General features: G+C 53.4%; 1 protein-coding gene across 1 annotated transcript in view; it reads left to right on the top strand.

Moving 5' to 3' along the window:
• The window catches only part of SLC2A1 (solute carrier family 2 member 1), a 27988-nt gene extending 11852 nt beyond the window's left edge, over positions 1 to 16136 (top strand). The window contains exons 3-10 of the mRNA XM_080652408.1: positions 10881 to 11041; positions 11202 to 11442; positions 11999 to 12161; positions 12252 to 12439; positions 12680 to 12784; positions 13259 to 13360; positions 14486 to 14689; positions 15049 to 16136. Coding sequence (XP_080508534.1) covers positions 10881 to 11041; positions 11202 to 11442; positions 11999 to 12161; positions 12252 to 12439; positions 12680 to 12784; positions 13259 to 13360; positions 14486 to 14689; positions 15049 to 15249 — 1365 coding nt within the window. The 3' untranslated portion in view covers positions 15250 to 16136. The remainder of the gene's footprint in view (positions 1 to 10880; positions 11042 to 11201; positions 11443 to 11998; positions 12162 to 12251; positions 12440 to 12679; positions 12785 to 13258; positions 13361 to 14485; positions 14690 to 15048) is intronic.
• Positions 16137 to 17399: the final 1263 nt, after the last annotated feature.

The following is a 17399-nucleotide window of genomic DNA, read 5'->3' on the forward strand; positions in this document are numbered from 1 at the left end:
TGACCAACCTCCTTGTGAGTTTAAAATGCTGTACCTTCCTGGGGAGGATGAAATGAGAGTGGACATTAGTTTTTCAGACTAGAAAGTGAGAGTAGCTACCTCCCAAGGGCCTGGGGCCCGTTGGAAGAACAAGGCGGTGTCGGGAGTCAGAGCTGGGCCTCCTCCAACAGGCGGAGGGTGGCTGTCAGAGCTACGCCCCATGCTCAGGCGCAGGTCACAGGAAGGCCTGGCCTGCTGAGTCATGAGGGGACTTTTCTAAGCTTGTCTGGGGGAACTGGGGGCCCGTGCTTGGTACAGCCACAGCCCTGCTTTGCTAAGTGCTCTGAACAGCCCTGGCCAAGCTGTGTGCCTCGGAGCGGACGCCGTTTGGGAATCCTTACAGAAGGAGGTTGAGGGCACATTGGGGTCCCCTGGACACTCCCAGATTCTGACCTCATTGGTCTGGGCTTCTGTTTGGGCATCGAATTATTTTTCCTCACTCTTTTTTTTAATTTAAATTCTTTATTGTTTAAAGTATTACATAAGTATCCTCCCCCCCCCCCCCCCCCCGTTGACCTCTCCCCAGCCACCCCCATCCCCCTGGGCATCGAATTTTTAAAGCTCCCCAACTGATTCTAATGTGAAGCCAAAGTTGAGAACTATTGGGTGAAGTGATGTCCTGACTGATCACATAGTGAGTTACTGACAGAACTAGGGCTCTAAGATCAGGACACAGGAGGTGTTTTCCAAAAACAACAGGGTGGGGCCGAGCAGGGGGCCTCCACCCTGTAGAGAGGGGAATAAAATGCCCAGAGGAGAGAAAGTCTGGTGCGTGACTTGGGTGAATGGGAGGAGAGAAAAGATTGAGAGGGCCACAGGTAAGCCAGAGCCTGGCCACCAAGGGCCTTGTGGGTAGGGTAGCTTTCATCTATAAAATATCCAGCCGCCAGTATGGCATGGGACAGTCAGAATGGGCATGTGGCCTTATTGGTGTGGTTCAGTGGTTGAGCGTCGACCTATGAACCAGGAGGTCATGGTTCCATTCCCAGTTAGGGCACATGCCCAGGTTGTGGGCTCGATCCCCAGTAGGGGGCATGCAGGAGGCAGCCAATCAATGATGCTTATCAATGATGTTTCTATCTCTCCCTCTCTGTCCTTCTCTGAAATCAATAATAACATATTTAAAAAAAAAAAAAAAAAAGCATGGGCATGTACGCATTACCGTCTAGGGCAAGCTAGGGAGTGTGGACTTTAGAATGAGGACAGTGGGGACCCATTAAAGAGGACAGAAGTAATCAGATTTGTATTTTAGGGAAATGATCCAGGTGTCGGGTATGGGATGGATCTGAACATGTGAGACTAGAGACTGGGAAACTGGTAAGAAGGCTGCTCTTGTAATAGGGGTAGAAAAACAAACACTGAGTAGGAAGGATGGGCAGGATTTGATCATCAGATCAGTGTGAGGACAAGAGAGTAGGGTTTAAAAGTTGTTTCCAGGTTTCTGGCTTAGGGGAGGAGCTGGTATGGGAGGCGCTGACAGGGCCTGTGGCCCGTGCAGGAATGGAGGTTTGGTAGAGATGTACAAGATGCACTTGGATGTGGGGTCAGTTTCTTAGATGGGTGGTCAGCTGGAGAAAAGTTACAAGTTGGTCATTGGTATCCAAATAGCAGGAGAGGAGAATGTTCTAGAGAGATTGGAATAAAGAGAGAAGTAAAGGCCAAGCCTCATTGATAGAAGAGGACGATCCTAGGCAGGAGGAGAGCTGGCAATTTCAAGCTAAGAGACAAAAACCACACAAGACAGAGGAAGAATGGAAGCACCTGAGGGCAAGGGTGTTGGGTTTGCCCATGGCCACGACCTAGAGCAAAGCCTGTCCATGACCTAGAGCAGAGCCTGTCCATCGTAAGAGGCACTCGTGGAATAGTGGGTGGAGGAATGGAATGAAGGAATGCTGTCAGGGGCCCTAGAGGTCAGCCTGCACAAATCAGCCCCATATTTCTGGATGTGAAAGACCCACTGGTGACCCCCTGGTGGCAAAGGCTGACTGGGGGAGCCATGTGAGTAGAAAACTCTCTGCGGCCAGTTGAGGAGAGAGGGGAAGTGGGAAAGAGTAGAGACGTGGTAGAGAAGGGAGAAAAGAGGGGTATTAGCTAGAGGGGCCACCTGGCTGGTTTGGTTCAGAGGCTAGAGCGTTGGCCTGAGGACTGAAGGGTCCCGGGTTTGATTCCAGTCAAGGGCACATGCCCAGGTTTCGGGCTCAATCCCCAGTGGGGAGGCAGCCAATCAATGGTTCTCTCATCATTGATGTTTCTATCTCTCTCCCTCTCCCTTCCTCTCTGAAATCAATAAAAATATATTTTTTAAAAAGAAAGAAGTATAAAGACTTCATTTTTATTTTATTTACTTATTATTATTATTTTTAAATCTTTATCCAATGACATTTTCCACTGATTTTTAGAGAGAGGGAAAGACAGACAGAAATATTGATGTGAGAGAAACACATTAATTGGTTGCCTCCTGCATGAGCCCCGACCGGGGCCCAGGCCGGGAGGAGCCTGTAACGAAAGTATATGCCCTTGACTAGAATCAAACCCAGGACCCTTTGGTCCACAGGCCGACACTCTATCTACTGAGCCAGACTGGCTAGGGCAAGCCTTCATTTTAAAACATGTAAGGAATCGGCAGAGGAGGAGTGGGGAGGAGCTCCTCCAGGAGGAAGGTGGTGGAGCAGAGGCAGAGGGGCTGCTTCTGGCCGGAGGGACTAATACTTCTGAGGTTGAGGATGTGAACAAATCCAGAGCAAAGTTCTCCAGTTCTTGGAGCCTCTGGTTTAATCGGAAATAGGTGGAAGGTGAGACCTGCTGCGGAAGACAGGTGGGGCAGCTGGCCAAGGCATCTGGAAGGCCAGGTGGGCAGCACCTAGGGCCCAGCTGAGCCTATAAACAGTGTGTTTGTGGGCACCTGTCCAAAGGTCACTAAAGAAGCCAGCCTCTGAGGACTGGAGCCAGGGACCTGAGTGGTGGAAATTGATAACACACACCCTGAACCGAGCGGCACTTCCTGGGGTGCGCACTCGGGCGCTCCATCTATTTACTCTTGCACTTGACAAACACTTCTCACAAGCCTGGCCGCTGTTCCCCAACCAGAGACAGATTAGAAGGGATAAGTTTAACACCCGAGGAGGGAAGAGTACCACATGAGTGAGAAATGAAAGCGCAGCTCGGAGCAGGCTGGGCGCGGGGATTCTGCGACTTCCTTCAACAGGGTCTGTGCCAGATGGTGTCCTAAACGAGAGGGACAGAGTCGTGGACACATCCCGGTCCTCGGGCAGCTGCCTAACACATGGTCTGAGCAGGACTGCCGCTGCCCTCCAAAGACTCAGCCTCCCAGGGGGTGGGGAGATTCTCCTTTGGGGAAAGCCAGTATAATTAACAGAGGGCTTCAAGGTATATGGGAGCAAAGAGGAAGGAATGACTGATGCTGGGTGTGGGGGTGGGAGAGACAGGAAGGGTTTCTCGAAGGACTTGGCAGCTGCTCTAGACCTTAAAGCAGGGTGGGGAACCTTTTTTCAGCCAAGGGCCATTTGGATATTTATAACATCATTCGCAGGCCATACAACATTATCAACTTAAAAATGAGCCTGCTATATTTGGTCGAACATTTAATTAACTCACCCCAATGCCTTGGCAGGGTCAGACCAAATGATTTCTTGGGCCTTATACGGCCCACAAACTGGGCGTTCCCCACCCCTGCCTTAAACCTTAAATGGTGAGTCAGTCCCACGGGGAGGGAGAGCAGGTGTCCCGGGCGTGGGGCCAGCTTGTGCGGAGATGCAGTGGCACGAAGTGTGTCCCTAATGCGGAATAGCTAACCGCCGGCACAGGTCAGGCCGACTGCCCGTCTGTTGAGACCTTCTCTTAGGAAACTGCGCGGGGCTGACGGGTCAGCCCGCTGTCCAGGAGGACTACCACTGGTGGTGAGGATGCCGGGCTGCTCTTAATCATCAGAAGCTCAGGCTCCTCCATAAAACAGCCCCAAAGGGCTTCCTTCTGGAAGTGGTTAATTAACCATAATATCATTTTAAATGTTTACAAAGCAACTCCCCATAAATTATCTCCTCACTGTAGCTTCCCAAGGTGGGCGGGACGGAGGCTGTAAAGTAGGAAACCAAGGCTAGGTGAGGTCACCTGGCCAGGGAGAGAGGCTGAGCCTGAGGTGGACTCCAGGCCTCATACCTCCTTGACCCTCCACTGCCCCACGTTGCATCGCGTGACTCCTCCGTGCCAGGCCTCCTGTCTCCTGGGGAAGAAGCGGGGTGAGGTGAGCCCAGCCACAGAGCGAGTACATGAACAAGGGCATCGGACTGGGTGGAGAAACTGCCTCTCCCCTCCGCATATGGCTGAGTTGCCAGCAGGAATGACTAACGGCCATTTAGAAACCATGAGTTCCTGGCCAAGGGACAGCGTCAGGCATGTCTAAGAATGAGGTATCCTCAGAAAACACACAGTTGGGGCTGCCCCTCCTTGTTTGACAAAGGAGGAGTTTGACCTGGAGAGCCAGCAAGGTCTGCCTCACCCAGGTGACTTGGTGAGCGAAAGTGTCCCAGCCCCAGCCCTCTGCCCCCTCAGGCTGCGCCTCTCCTTACCTGTGCCTAGATCCAAAGAGTCCTGGCTCCCCTCTCCCCTCTCCCCTTCCCCCATCTCCATTAACACAGCCGCTTACCGCTTGCTGTGTGCCAGGCATTGGTCTCAGTGCTTTAGAAATCCTAATTCAATTGTTTCTTTTAATCACCCCATTAGGTAGGCACTATAATCTCTCCTTTATAAGAAACTGGAGCACAGAGACGTTAAGCAATTAAACCAAGGACACACAGGTAGTAAGAGGCAGAGCTGGGATTTGAATCCAGGGAGTCTGGCTCCAGTCCACATCCTTGGCCACTGTAGAAGCCCCGGCAGTTATACTATAGTTAGATGAGCTCCGAAACACCCGTTCACACACCTCCAGCTGCTATCCAGCTGGTCCCTCCTGCTCTGACTTCCAAGCCCAGTCAGGCTGAGTCACATGCAGACATTTCAACAGTTTACACAATTTCTTACGTTATTTCACCCTGTCCCAGCTATATCATTCAACAGCTCTTCCTACCCCAGCCTCTGCTGAGCCCCAGCGACACAGATGAATCAGACGGTCCTGGTGTTGACATTTAGTCTGGAGGGAGCACATAGTAGCTTGTAGTGACTTCCTCAGGGCAGTAATGGAAATGTGGACCGGCCAGTGGGAGCAGAGATGGGGAGGGGCCATAGAGCAGGGTTTTCTCAACACTAGACATTTGGGGCCCCGTGCATTGTAGGATGTCTGGCACTCGGTGCCAGTGTGACAACCAAAAATGGCTCCGCACATTGCCAGATGTCCTCTGTTTGAGAACCACAGAGACGGAGAAGGAGGGCGGTTATCAGGAAGGCTTTCCAGAAGAGTGTTAGTGCCTTTTCTGAAAGATGGTTAGCAGCTCCCCAGGGAGAAGGCAAAGCAGCAGCACAAAGGAAAATGCAGAGGTGTGGGCTACCCCGGTAGCATGGAGGAGTTGTGTGGGCGGAGGAGACACTTCATTCATCCTGAGTTAAGGAAGGCTGTCTGCAGGGGAGACCCCAGAGGCCAGGCACCCGTGCGGAGGAGGCCAGAGCCAAGACCTGGCTGGGTTTGGAGAGAAGCCAAGTCTGGGCTCTTCCTGAGAAGCAGCCTGGGTGGTCCAATCCTCTGCTGCTGGGTGGGGCCCAGCTTCTAGCTCCATCTGCGGCCCAGGGGACGCAAGGGGCAGGGTTCTCTGTCCAGCCCCACCTGTGGCCTCTGGCTCTGAACTACCAGCTGGCCCTGGGGTGTGGCTGAGAGTTGCTATAGAGACATAAGCTCCGGTCTGAGGATGGGGTGCAGCTCCAGCTGTGGGGATGTGGGGGGGGGAGAAAAAGGGAGAACAGGAAATAGGGGTCAAATTCAGACTGAGGGACTAAATTGGAGGAGCTGGCCCTTCTCCTAACTGGAGCTCAAAGCTTGACTGGCTGTTTAACCCCTCCATCCCCACAGTAATATCTCCGAGAGAGAAGAGAAGGTTGAGAGGGAGCTCTGAGTCTCTCTCAGGATGATCTAGAAGACCCAGGCCTCCTGAGCTAGAGGGATGTCTGCAGGGAAGGATGGTGAGACAGCCAGAGGTTCCAAAACACCCCTTCTATTGGTAGTCGTCTAGAGTTCTAGATCAAGGTTAGCAAGAAGGCCAAATTCAGCTAGCAGCCTGTTTGTATGGCCCATGAGTTAAGAATGTTTTTAATTTATGTTTTTAAATGATTAGGGGTTGGGGAGGAGAAAAGGAAGCAACAGAGGCCATATGTGGTCTGCAGACCCTAATATTTCCTATCTAGCCTTTTACATAAAATGTTTACCAACCCTGCTCTAAACCGTGACTTGTATGCTTCCCGCTATAAGGGAATTCACTACCTGTCAGGTGAGTCAGCACGTCCTGTAAGGCCTTGAAAGCTGTCTTTTTCTCCTGGGCTGACTGTACACCAGGAGAGTCTGAGGCTAGAGCTTTCCTTCGGGTTCTCGTCCACAGTATAAACTCCTAAGGGTAATGCTTCATCTTCCTGCAGTTTGCAAATGGCAATCCTCTGAAAGTGGTGGGTCCTCAGAGACTAGCGGTGATGCAAGTAACTGCTTATTCTGTGTGCCAGGCAGTGTCCTCCACCTCATGCCAGGGCAGAGAGGAAGTCAGAACTTCCTCTGTAGACAGCAGACATGTGGTCCATCACCCACAGTTGCTTGGGTGTGGGGGCAGGAGAGGATAATTCCCAACAAGTCAGACATGACGCAAGCCTCCCTCCCCCACCCCATGGTTATTTACCCTGGAGAACTGCTAGGGTGAGAAATAGCTTTTAACTGGAAACCAAGGGATCTCACCTGCCCAGAGCCAACCCACTTCTCCATGTTGGCCCCTACTGTGTCACCAAGTGGGCCACTCTAGTTCAATGAGGGGACAACTGGACAGAGATATCTAATAGCCCCAACTTCTGACAGTCCCCCCTCAAAGGACCCTCCCTTTCTCCCCAGAATGTACGTACTTGCACAGACCCTTGGCGGGGTGCAGAGGTTGGGAATGAGCTGTAAGGGAGTGGAGGAGAAGAGGGACAGCTGAGCCTGGGCATTGGATGGACAGGGCTCCGCCTGCCATGTTGGGGAGTAATTATGAGAAGAGGACTCTGGCTTCAGTGGATGGGAGGAGTCAGGAGCAGAATCCAGGAGAGACCCAGGGCAGATGTTGCGTGAGTAGAGAGTAGGACCATCCTTGAGGGTCAAGTGCCAGGGGCAAGTGCAGAACTGACAGGACCTGGTGATTGGTTCAATGGAAGGCATGGCAGGATCCAGGTTGTCTGCCAGGCTTGTGACAAGCACGTGGGATGAGAGCACATGAGGTGGCATGTTCAGAAGAAGCCTGTGCCAGGACTCTCTTCAAACATGAGCCGAGCCGAGGATGTTGCCAGTAAACATGTTGTGGGGATTGGATCTGTGGGATTCTTTTAGGGGGGTAGTAAGTAGGTTCTTCTTCCCTTCGGGGTACCCAGCCACTGCAAGGGTGGGTGCTGAGGGCAGTAACTGGTTGGAAGCAGTGATCCCAGGACCTCTCTCATTCTTCTGACTCTCCAGGGATCTCCCTGCCTTTCCTGGGCCAGGGCCAGCTTGGAGCCCCACGTGGGGCATGGACCCACAGGGGCCAGAGGACACACACAGCCCCCACACCGGCAGCAGGACTGGAAAACTGGGCATAGCTTCTTCCCAGAAATATCAGGTCTCAGATCAAGAGGCAGGACTCCACTGCACAGCCTCAGCTTGGCCAGGACGTGCTGCTGCGGGGAGAGAGGATGAACCTGGGGCCAAGGTGGGGGCTGGGCTGCTCCCTTTTCTCAACCCCATAACGTAGCCTGAGTAGCAAAGGGGCCCATGAGCCATAGAGGAGCCAGTCCTGCATAAGGTCTGACTTGCCACTACAAGCAGGAGACTTAACTGGGGGTGGGGGGAGGGGGGTCCAGTAACACCTCACTTACACATGGTCCTCAACATCTCCAGCCAGCCCCAAGAAGAGGTTTACAGACCTGAAATGCCCAAACAGACACCTCAGCCTGTATCCTTCAGCTCATTTTAGGTAGGTAGTAAGTCCTTACTCAGCCCTTACCTGTTGACTCTGTGCACAACAACTCAGACAAGTTCCATTTGCTGACTTCTTGGCAGAATCTAAAACGATAGTGTGGGGAGTTCTATGGTCAAGCATCGGAACCACAGGAAGATTCTGAGAGCTGCAGAATGCACAACTTAAGAGCCTCTGGGGCAAACACCGCTCCCTGTTTATACGTCTGGTTGCTAAGGGCAGCAGAGAGAGTGACAGAAGGGAGAAGGACTTCCACCAGATGACAGGTCAGGAGAGTTTGGGGCCTCAGAGGCGTGTCATTTATCTGGACAGTACCCTTATCCAGGACAGCTTGTTCTCCTCCGGGCTGATAAATGGAGCATTCCTGTTCCTAGCCAGTCTCCTCTGGGTGGCTTTGTCCCTTGAAGAACACAGGCACTCTGTTTTGTTTTGTTGAAACCCGCCTTCTCTCTGCCCTCAGAAGAAGCAGGGGTTTCCAGAAGGAGAGCCTAAGGCCCTTTCTTCATTGACTCCTTCCTTCCCTCACGAGGCGTCCCTGGAACCAGCTCTGGGAAAGGCCCTGGTGTGAATCCACTGAGGTCCCTGTCCTCCGGGAGGACAGATTTCTGGGATCCCTTGAGCTGGATCTCAGAAGGTTTTAGTGTGGTAAGGCAGGGTGGGCCCTCCCGGCAGAGTAACCACGGGGTTGGGGACGTGGTGCGCAGGGCTAAGGTAGAGGCATGGGTAGGTGGGAGGTTGGACTGATAGCTGGCAAGAGCCCTGATTTGAGTTGTGGAATGCAGGCTTTGTTAGACTTTGTCAATGGTCTGCACTTCCCTCGGGTCAGTACTGGAACGTGGTGGGGTCCCTTGGCTTAGGGATGGTGCCAGGTACCATGTAAGCACCGTGAGGATACTTCATTAATTTCCTACAGCACTACAAAGTAGATACTTCCAATGTTGTCATTTGAGATGAGATCATTAGTCCTTGATCACGCTGGAGATAAGGACAGAGCTGGGACTGCACTTGTGTCTAGTCCCTAACCCTGTACTGTCTGGCTTCCCTGGGATAAATACGTAGATCTTTGGAGCTGCCTCTCCCCTCCCCCCACTCCCCATGCCCCCTATCCTAACTCCCTAGAGCCCAGCCTGCCAGGTGTCTCCACACCTGAGACAGATAATGGCAGCAGGGCAGAAAAAAGATGGCTAGTGGCCAAGGATCCACTGGAACCTCAGGGCCAGGCCCAGCATACTCAGTGGCATTCCTTGGACTGTAGGCCTCCGTTTCCCCTTTGGCAGTTGTGCCTAACCACAGCCTCCTCTTCTGCTAGACCCCTGGGACTTGGGAGGGTGAGGGAGGGCCAAGAGCAGGGCCAGCAGAGGGTGTATAAGAGATGCATCTGCTGTGTGTGCATGAACTTGCAGCATGATGCAGTGAAGGGTGCTGGGATGGGCATGGAGTTGTTTGAGCTGCAAGTGGTGAGGGGAGGAGGGGCATGCAGGTTTGTGACTGGCTGATGCCAGGAATGTTCAGGTGACGTGGGCATGAATATGTGTGTGAGATCTGTGTGCACAGGAAGCTGCTTCTGGGTACATTGGGCCTGTGCCCAGCTGCACATGTGGCTGGGGAGGTCTGGCCAGTTCCATGGCCCTAGGTGTGTGTCTGCGTGTCCTGGAGTTAGAGAGTGTGCTCAGGCATAACCGGTACCTCCTGCCTGTCACATTCCTGGGATCTGGCCAGGCCCTCCCCTGGGGAGGGACAGGACTGGTGGGCAGGCCTGTGCTAGGACAGATGACTGCAGTTCCTAGAACTACTTCCTCGTCCTAGCCTTTCCTATGTTTCCCAGCTGGGCACCTGGGAGAGGGGAGGAGGCCATAGGGCCTTCAAGATGGGACTTCCAGTCCAGCCACAAGGAGGCAAAAGAGCAGCAGTGTGAGTCTCAGGAGCGTGGCTTGTATACAACTTGGGCACACTGGTCCCTGAGTGCAGAGCCAGTGAGCCTGCCCTCCCTTCCTCCCCGGGCCTCTGGAATGGCAGAACCTGTCTGTCCAGCTGTATTTCCTCCCCAGCAGGGGGGTTGGGAGAGGACCTGCGTGACAGGAGCTGGGGCCTTAGGTACCTTGAGGAGAAAGGGGCAAGCGGGAAGGAGCACTTGCTCTCAACGCCCCGCTCTATGCCTGAACTTCCTCCACTGGGCATTTGCCACCGTCCGCAGCAGGTCCTGCTGAACATGCACAACCCCACAGGGCACGGGACACCATGCCCGGGAGTAGGAGAGTGGGAGGTGGAGCCCAGCCACTTGTTTCTCACCTGGGAAAACTCAGCCCCGCAAATGGGGAGGGCCTTGGCTCAAGAACATGCAGTAGACCTGACCATTGTGACAGTGGTTGAGCTCAGCCCATGAACCAAGAGGTCATTGGTTCGATTCCCAGTTGGGGCACATGCCCGGGTTGCAGGCTTGATCCCCAGTTGTGGGGTGGAGGGGGCGTACAGGAGACAGCCAATCGATGTTTCTCTCTCATCCATGTTTCTGTCTGTTCCTTTCTCTTCCTCTCTCTCTAAAAATCAATAAAAACTTTTTTTAAAAAAAAGAACATGCAGTGAATGTGGGGCCTGGCCAGGTACTGGGCCCTCTCCAGCATCCTGTAGTAAAATGGCCATCCTTGAGGGGCAAGTGCCAGGGAAAAGAACCACTGGGTCCTGGCCTCGCCCACCAGGCTGCTTCTCCCCCTGCAGGTGATTGAGGAGTTCTACAACGAGACGTGGTTCCACCGCTACAGGGAGAACATCTTGCCCACCACGCTCACCACGCTCTGGTCCCTCTCCGTGGCTATCTTCTCCGTAGGGGGCATGATTGGCTCCTTCTCAGTGGGCCTTTTCGTTAACCGCTTCGGCCGGTGAGCAGAGGGGTCCTGGCCCTGCCCAGGGTGTCCCAGATGGGTGTGGGGGTTGGGGGAGATGTCTCTGCCTGTTCCAGGATATTCCCTATGACCCAATCCTTGGGGAGTCTGGGGGATCAAAGGACCCACCTGACCTGTGACCCCCCCACACCCCCAGGCGGAACTCGATGCTGATGATAAATCTGCTGGCCTTCATGTCCGCTGTGCTCATGGGCTTCTCGAAACTGGGCAAGTCCTTTGAGATGCTGATCCTGGGCCGCTTCATCATTGGTGTGTACTGTGGCCTGACCACGGGCTTCGTGCCCATGTACGTGGGAGAGGTGTCCCCAACGGCCCTTCGAGGGGCACTGGGCACCCTGCACCAGCTGGGCATCGTTATTGGCATCCTTATCGCCCAGGTGAGTGGAGCAGGGTCTGCTCCCCCAGCACGGCCCCCACCTTCCACAGCCCTGCCTCATGGGACAGCCTAGCACAGGTCCCAGAGGACACACCACCACTCATGGTTCCCCCGTGGGCCTCTGTGGCAGGAGAGCAAGTCCATCCCAGCTCACTCAGCCTCTCTCCTCACCTGGGGATCCAGCCACAGGCACGGAGGTTGCTCGCCTTGCCGGGCTCTGTCATGGCTGCAGGCCTCTATGTCTTCCCATACACTACCCCTCTCTAGGGCTTTCCTGTTCCCGTGCCTAAAAGGCCTGTGGACGAGTGGCAGGCCCCCTTCCCTGTGCCATTTGTCCTCTCACTAATGCCGGGAAGCAGGTCCTACTTCCCTCCAAATGAGGGAATTGAGGTCAGAGAACTCAAAGCCTCACATTAGTGGCAGAGCCACAGAGCCGGCGCCCTTTCCCTAAAGCAGCGGTAGACACAAAGCCGGCCAAGGCCACTGGGTGCAGGGGGCTGGTTGTGGGGCCAGGGCTGGAGTGCTCACAGCTGCTTCCTCCGACCCTGCTTCCCCAGGTGTTCGGCCTGGACTCCATCCTTGGCAACAAGGAGCTGTGGCCCCTGCTGCTGAGCATCATCTTCGTCCCGGCCTTGGCGCAGTGCATTATGCTGCCCTTCTGCCCCGAGAGCCCCCGCTTCCTGCTCATCAACCGCAATGAGGAGAACAGAGCCAAGAGTGGTATGGGCAGGGCCCTGTTCCCCTCCCCATCTCCCGCCCTGGCCTTCTTCCTGCTCTGAGCCACCCCCGCCTTCCCTCCGCTCCCTCCAGTGCTGAAGAAGCTGCGCGGAATGGCAGACGTGACCCGAGACCTGCAGGAGATGAAGGAGGAGGGTCGGCAGATGATGCGGGAGAAGAAGGTCACTATCCCGGAGCTGTTCCGCTCGCCCCTCTACCGCCAGCCCATCCTCATCGCCGTGGTGCTGCAGCTGTCCCAGCAGCTGTCGGGCATCAACGCTGTGAGTGCCCCACACCCACCTTCCTATGGCCCCAGCCAAACCCTGTGGTCAAGTACATGCTGTGAACGGAGCCCAAACTTCAAATGACAAACGAGCCCCTGCCAAAGGGGCTTTCCTTTAGCACCAAACTGGTGCAGTGTCCCCTTCATCCTGTACTCACCCTGTGTCCTGTACCCGCCAGGCCAGAGACGGGAAAGGCCACAGCGCCCGGCCCAGCACCAATGACTTCTCTGTCCCTAGGTCTTCTATTATTCCACAAGCATCTTCGAGAAAGCGGGCGTGCAGCAGCCTGTGTATGCCACCATCGGCACCGGCATCGTCAACACAGCCTTCACGGTCGTGTCGGTGAGTCTGTGCCCATCCTTGCCCGCCACCAGTCAGCAGCCAGGGTCCAGCTTAGTGCTTCTAGGCCTCATGACTGAATGGCAGCGTTTACTGCGAGCCAGGCGTGTGTCATGTGCTCCGAGTGCTTTGTCATTTCATCCTCAACTCGTCAAGCTCATTACTCATATCAAACAGCTGATGACACTGATGCCCAGAGAAAAGTGATGCTTGCCCAAGGTCACAGTCAGGGTGCTCTGCTGTCTGGCTCTCCAGGCCAGCTCTCAGCCCCTTTGCTGCTGTCGGGCTTTAGGGCCAGCCTCCCTTCCCTCACTCCCTGTGTGGCCCCCAAGCCGAGTCCCCGGGAGGAGGGGATACCATCTTCCCTTGGTCTCTGCAGTGCCACGTGGCTTTCCCACTCTTGGGGAAAACCTCTGGGTCGGGGGTTCAGAGTGGCACTATGTGGTGGGGGGGCACTGACATTCTCTCTGCCCACAGCTGTTTGTGGTGGAACGAGCTGGCCGGCGGACGCTGCACCTCATTGGCCTGGCTGGCATGGCGGGCTGTGCCGTGCTCATGACCATCGCGCTGGCATTACTAGTGAGTTGCCACACTGTGGGGGCAAGGTGGCAGGGGTGGGTACAGAGCTCACAGGGGCTTCTGATCCCAAAGTGCCTACCTCAGCCCCAGCCTGGCCATCGGCACCAGAGGCTGGGGTTGCTGATCTCCCTAGTTCTGCACTCTACCCACTCATATCCTGCCCTGAGCTGGCTCCTCCCTGCACGGAGCTGTCTCACCACAGCACTCGAGCCGCAGACCCCAAGTTCCCTCTCCCCGCGAGTTGCTTTGCCCAGTGCTAACCCTTTAAGTGTCTTCATCTGTAGCCTCAGTTCATCTTTAGAACAGTCCTAGAAGGTAATGCCCTCCTCACCAGAGGTGTAGACACATGCCTGATCTCACTCAGTTCTCACAACTCAGTGTAGTTCAGTCAGTAGTCAGTCCCATTTTTCAGGTGAGGAAACCTAGTCCCAGTGAGGTTAGTAAGTAATGCAGCATATGAAGGACAAAGTCAGGCATTGACCTCAGGTCTGCTGGCCGCAAGCCCTTGACTGAACCTCTGTGATAACCTGTGCCAGGCACTTCACATACTCGAACACTCATTTGTCCAACCTCTGCACAAGGAAAGCGCCAGTACGCCAGTTTTACAGCTGAACCAAGCCTTGGAAAGTCCTATGATTGCTAAGAGGTCCGGCACACAGCGATGAGTGGCAGATCTGGGTTCTGAGCCAAAACCCATAACCTCTTCTGTGGCCTCGAGGTGGCAATGATTACATATAGAACCACATGTCTGAGGCCTGTGCTGTGCTGGCCCTGAGCTGGGTGCCTTGCAAGGCTTCTAACACCCACTACAGAAATGTTCTTCCACATCCTCCTGCCTCAAGCAGATTGGCTTGCACCCAGAGCAAGACCACAGGGATCTCTTCTTAGCACTCCTGCATGCACAACCATGACCATTCCCAGAGGACAGATGAGCTCACAACCACCATGCAGGGCGCAAATCATTTTGTTCCGATGAGGAAACTGAGCCCCACGGCAGGGTACTTAACTCACTCTGCAAATCCAGGATCAGCCCCAGGCCTCCTGCTGTCCAGCCCAGCCTGCCTCTGCAGTTTGTCTCCTGAGGCTCCAATCTAACTTTCTTCCTCTCTCTCTTGTCCTCAACAGGAGCAGGTGCCCCAGATGTCCTATCTGAGTATCGTGGCCATCTTTGGCTTTGTCGCCTTCTTTGAAGTTGGTCCTGGCCCCATCCCATGGTTCATTGTAGCCGAACTCTTCAGCCAGGGTCCTCGCCCGGCTGCCTTTGCTGTTGCTGGTTTCTCCAACTGGACCTCAAATTTCATTGTGGGCATGTGCTTCCAGTATGTGGAGGTGAGAACCCCCATTGTCTCTACACACCATTCCTCACCTGCCAAGTGCTCTCCCAGCTGTTCCCATTGGAATGGGACTCAGAAGCCCAGGTTACACAGCTAAGAACCCTGACTTCAACCCCAGGGTTCTTTCCTTGGCTTTGAATTGTCTCCATTCTGCTCTGCAATGGGGACCTGTTCCCTGGAGCCTATTTCATGGCCGCTGTAGGCAGGCAGACTCATTTAATCACCCCAGCACTCCTGGGTGGTAGGTGGGTGTTCCTTTCTCAGATCAGAGGCCTAAGAGTAAATGACTTATTAAAGGTCCTACAGCTAGAATGTAGAGTCAGGACTCCAACCAAGTGTGTCTGTGTCTTTCAGCAACTGTGTGGTCCCTACGTCTTCATCATCTTCACGGTGCTTCTGATTCTGTTCTTCATCTTCACCTACTTCAAAGTTCCTGAGACCAAAGGCAAGACCTTCGATGAGATTGCTTCCGGTTTCCGGCAGGGGGGAGCCAGCCAAAGCGACAAGACACCTGAGGAGCTGTTCCACCCCCTGGGAGCTGATTCCCAGGTGTGAGGAACCCCACACCACCAGCCCAGCCTGTTCCCCAGCAGCCCCAAGGATCTCTCAGAGCACAGGCAGCTGGACACGACTTCCACATCGACAGATCTCAGCAGAGCGGGGCCTGGGGCTCCTTTCTTCAGACAGCAATGATGTCCAGAAGAATATTCAGGACTTTTACGCCTCCAGGGTTTTAACAAAAGCAAGACTGTTGCTCAGATCTATTCAGACAAGCAACAGATTTTATAATTTTTTTTATTACTGATTTTATTATTTTTGTATCAGCCAGAGTCTCCTGTACCCACACTTCAGGCTCCACCCTGAATGGCTCAGTACCTGAGGGTGGGGACCAAGTCCTGCCTAGACACACTTGCCTTCTTCACCAAGCTAATTTGTAGGGCTGGACCTATGACCAAGGACACACTAATCGAACTATGAACTACAAGGCTCCTATCCCTAGAGGTGGCCATGGCCATTCGCTTCTGTGGCCCTGAATCTCCCCACCCTAGGGGTCAGGCTCCATTAGGATTCGCCCATTCCCATCTCTTCCTACCCAACCACTCATTAATTTTTCCTTGCCTGAGACCAATTGGGAGCACTGGAGTGGAGGGAGGAGAGGGGAAGGGCCAGACTGGGCTGCCAGATTCTAGTCTCCTTTGCACTGAAGGCCAGACGATCACCATGAGAGGAGGGCCGTGGGAGACTGAGAACTCACTACTCAAGAACACGTGGATGCTCCTGCCCTGCTGTGTATAGATAGAAATATTTATATATTTTTTTGGTTGTCAATATTAAATACAGACACTAAGTTATAGTATATCTGGACAAACCAACTTGTAAATACACCACCATACTTCCTCTGTAACTTACCTAAGCAGATATAAATGGCTGGTTTTTAGAAACATGGTTTTGAAATATTTGTGGATTAAGGGTAGGGAGATTTGGGTGCGAGTGGGAGAGAAGCAGTTGCAACTGCTACACTTGGTTTAGACTTTTTGACTCTTTGAAGCACCTGTGATCAACACCCTCAATGTTCAAGAAGCTGATTCTGTTACCCCGAGAAAATTTAAATATCTTGGCATTTGTGGCATCCCCATTTTCCTTCATATATGCTAGTTGGTATGCAAAAAACATGATAGCAATGTGCGAATCTTGATGTTTGGGCCTTGATATGCGTTACCTTAAACGTGAGGTAGGTACTATATCAACATTTGACAGGCTCAAAGAGGTTATATGCCTGAAGTCTCAGGGAAAATATGCTAAACACCCTGCTTTTAACAATTAAACTGCACAACCCCTACCTCCGCATACACCCCCCCTCCCCAATACACACACACAAAGTGAATCATGTTCACTGCATGGCCAGTTAGCTGTTAAGCTGTCTTCTTCCATCAATTTCACTTGGAAATGCCCCCCTCTGGTTCCAGTTTATATCCTTTCTAAAGACTTGATTCTCCCCCCACCCCCACTGCCAATTTCCAGAGCATTTCTTCTGTTCCTTTCCTATGGCACTATCCCCTCCCACCCGTCTCACAAATCGTAATTTTTCCCACTAGTTTCAAGTTAATGGGAAGTCTCTTTGGTTCATCTGGATCTACAGATGCAGGGCTTGGCACGCAACAGGCATTCAAATAATTGATGAAATAAAGCACCAAGGATATTTGTCCCTAGAGGCTCAGCTGACAAAATCTGGGAGGAACTTCCTGTTGAAGCCTTCATAACTGCACACAGGCAAAATTATACAATCTTGGCAAGAAGAGGGGTTCTGAGGAAGGGTGACCAAGGGAAAGCAGGTACGAAGTAATTGGGAGTGCCTATGAGGTGTGTATTAGGTAAAGATAACCTGAGGAATTAAGTAGGATGGGGAAGCCCTATCACTTGCCCTCCCCCAACCCACCCCCGCTGAAAGGAGTTGTCTCTGTCACCTTCTCTGGGTGGACCCCAGAGGACAATGCAGAGAGTCAGGGGTGCTATCTATAATAATAATAAAAGTGTAATATGCTAATTAGACTGGACATCCTTTCAGATGACCTTCTGAAGGAAGCCGGGGCTGCTAGGAAAGCTCAGGTCCCTGGTGCCAGAGGGAATCCGGTGCCGGCAGCCATGGGAAGGAAGGCCTACTCACACGATTTCCGTGCATCGGGCCTCTAGTTGAGTCATAAAAT

This window comes from Plecotus auritus (assembly GCF_963455305.1).
Source record: "Plecotus auritus genome assembly, chromosome: 2".
In the NCBI taxonomy this organism is placed as follows: domain Eukaryota; kingdom Metazoa; phylum Chordata; class Mammalia; order Chiroptera; family Vespertilionidae; genus Plecotus; species Plecotus auritus.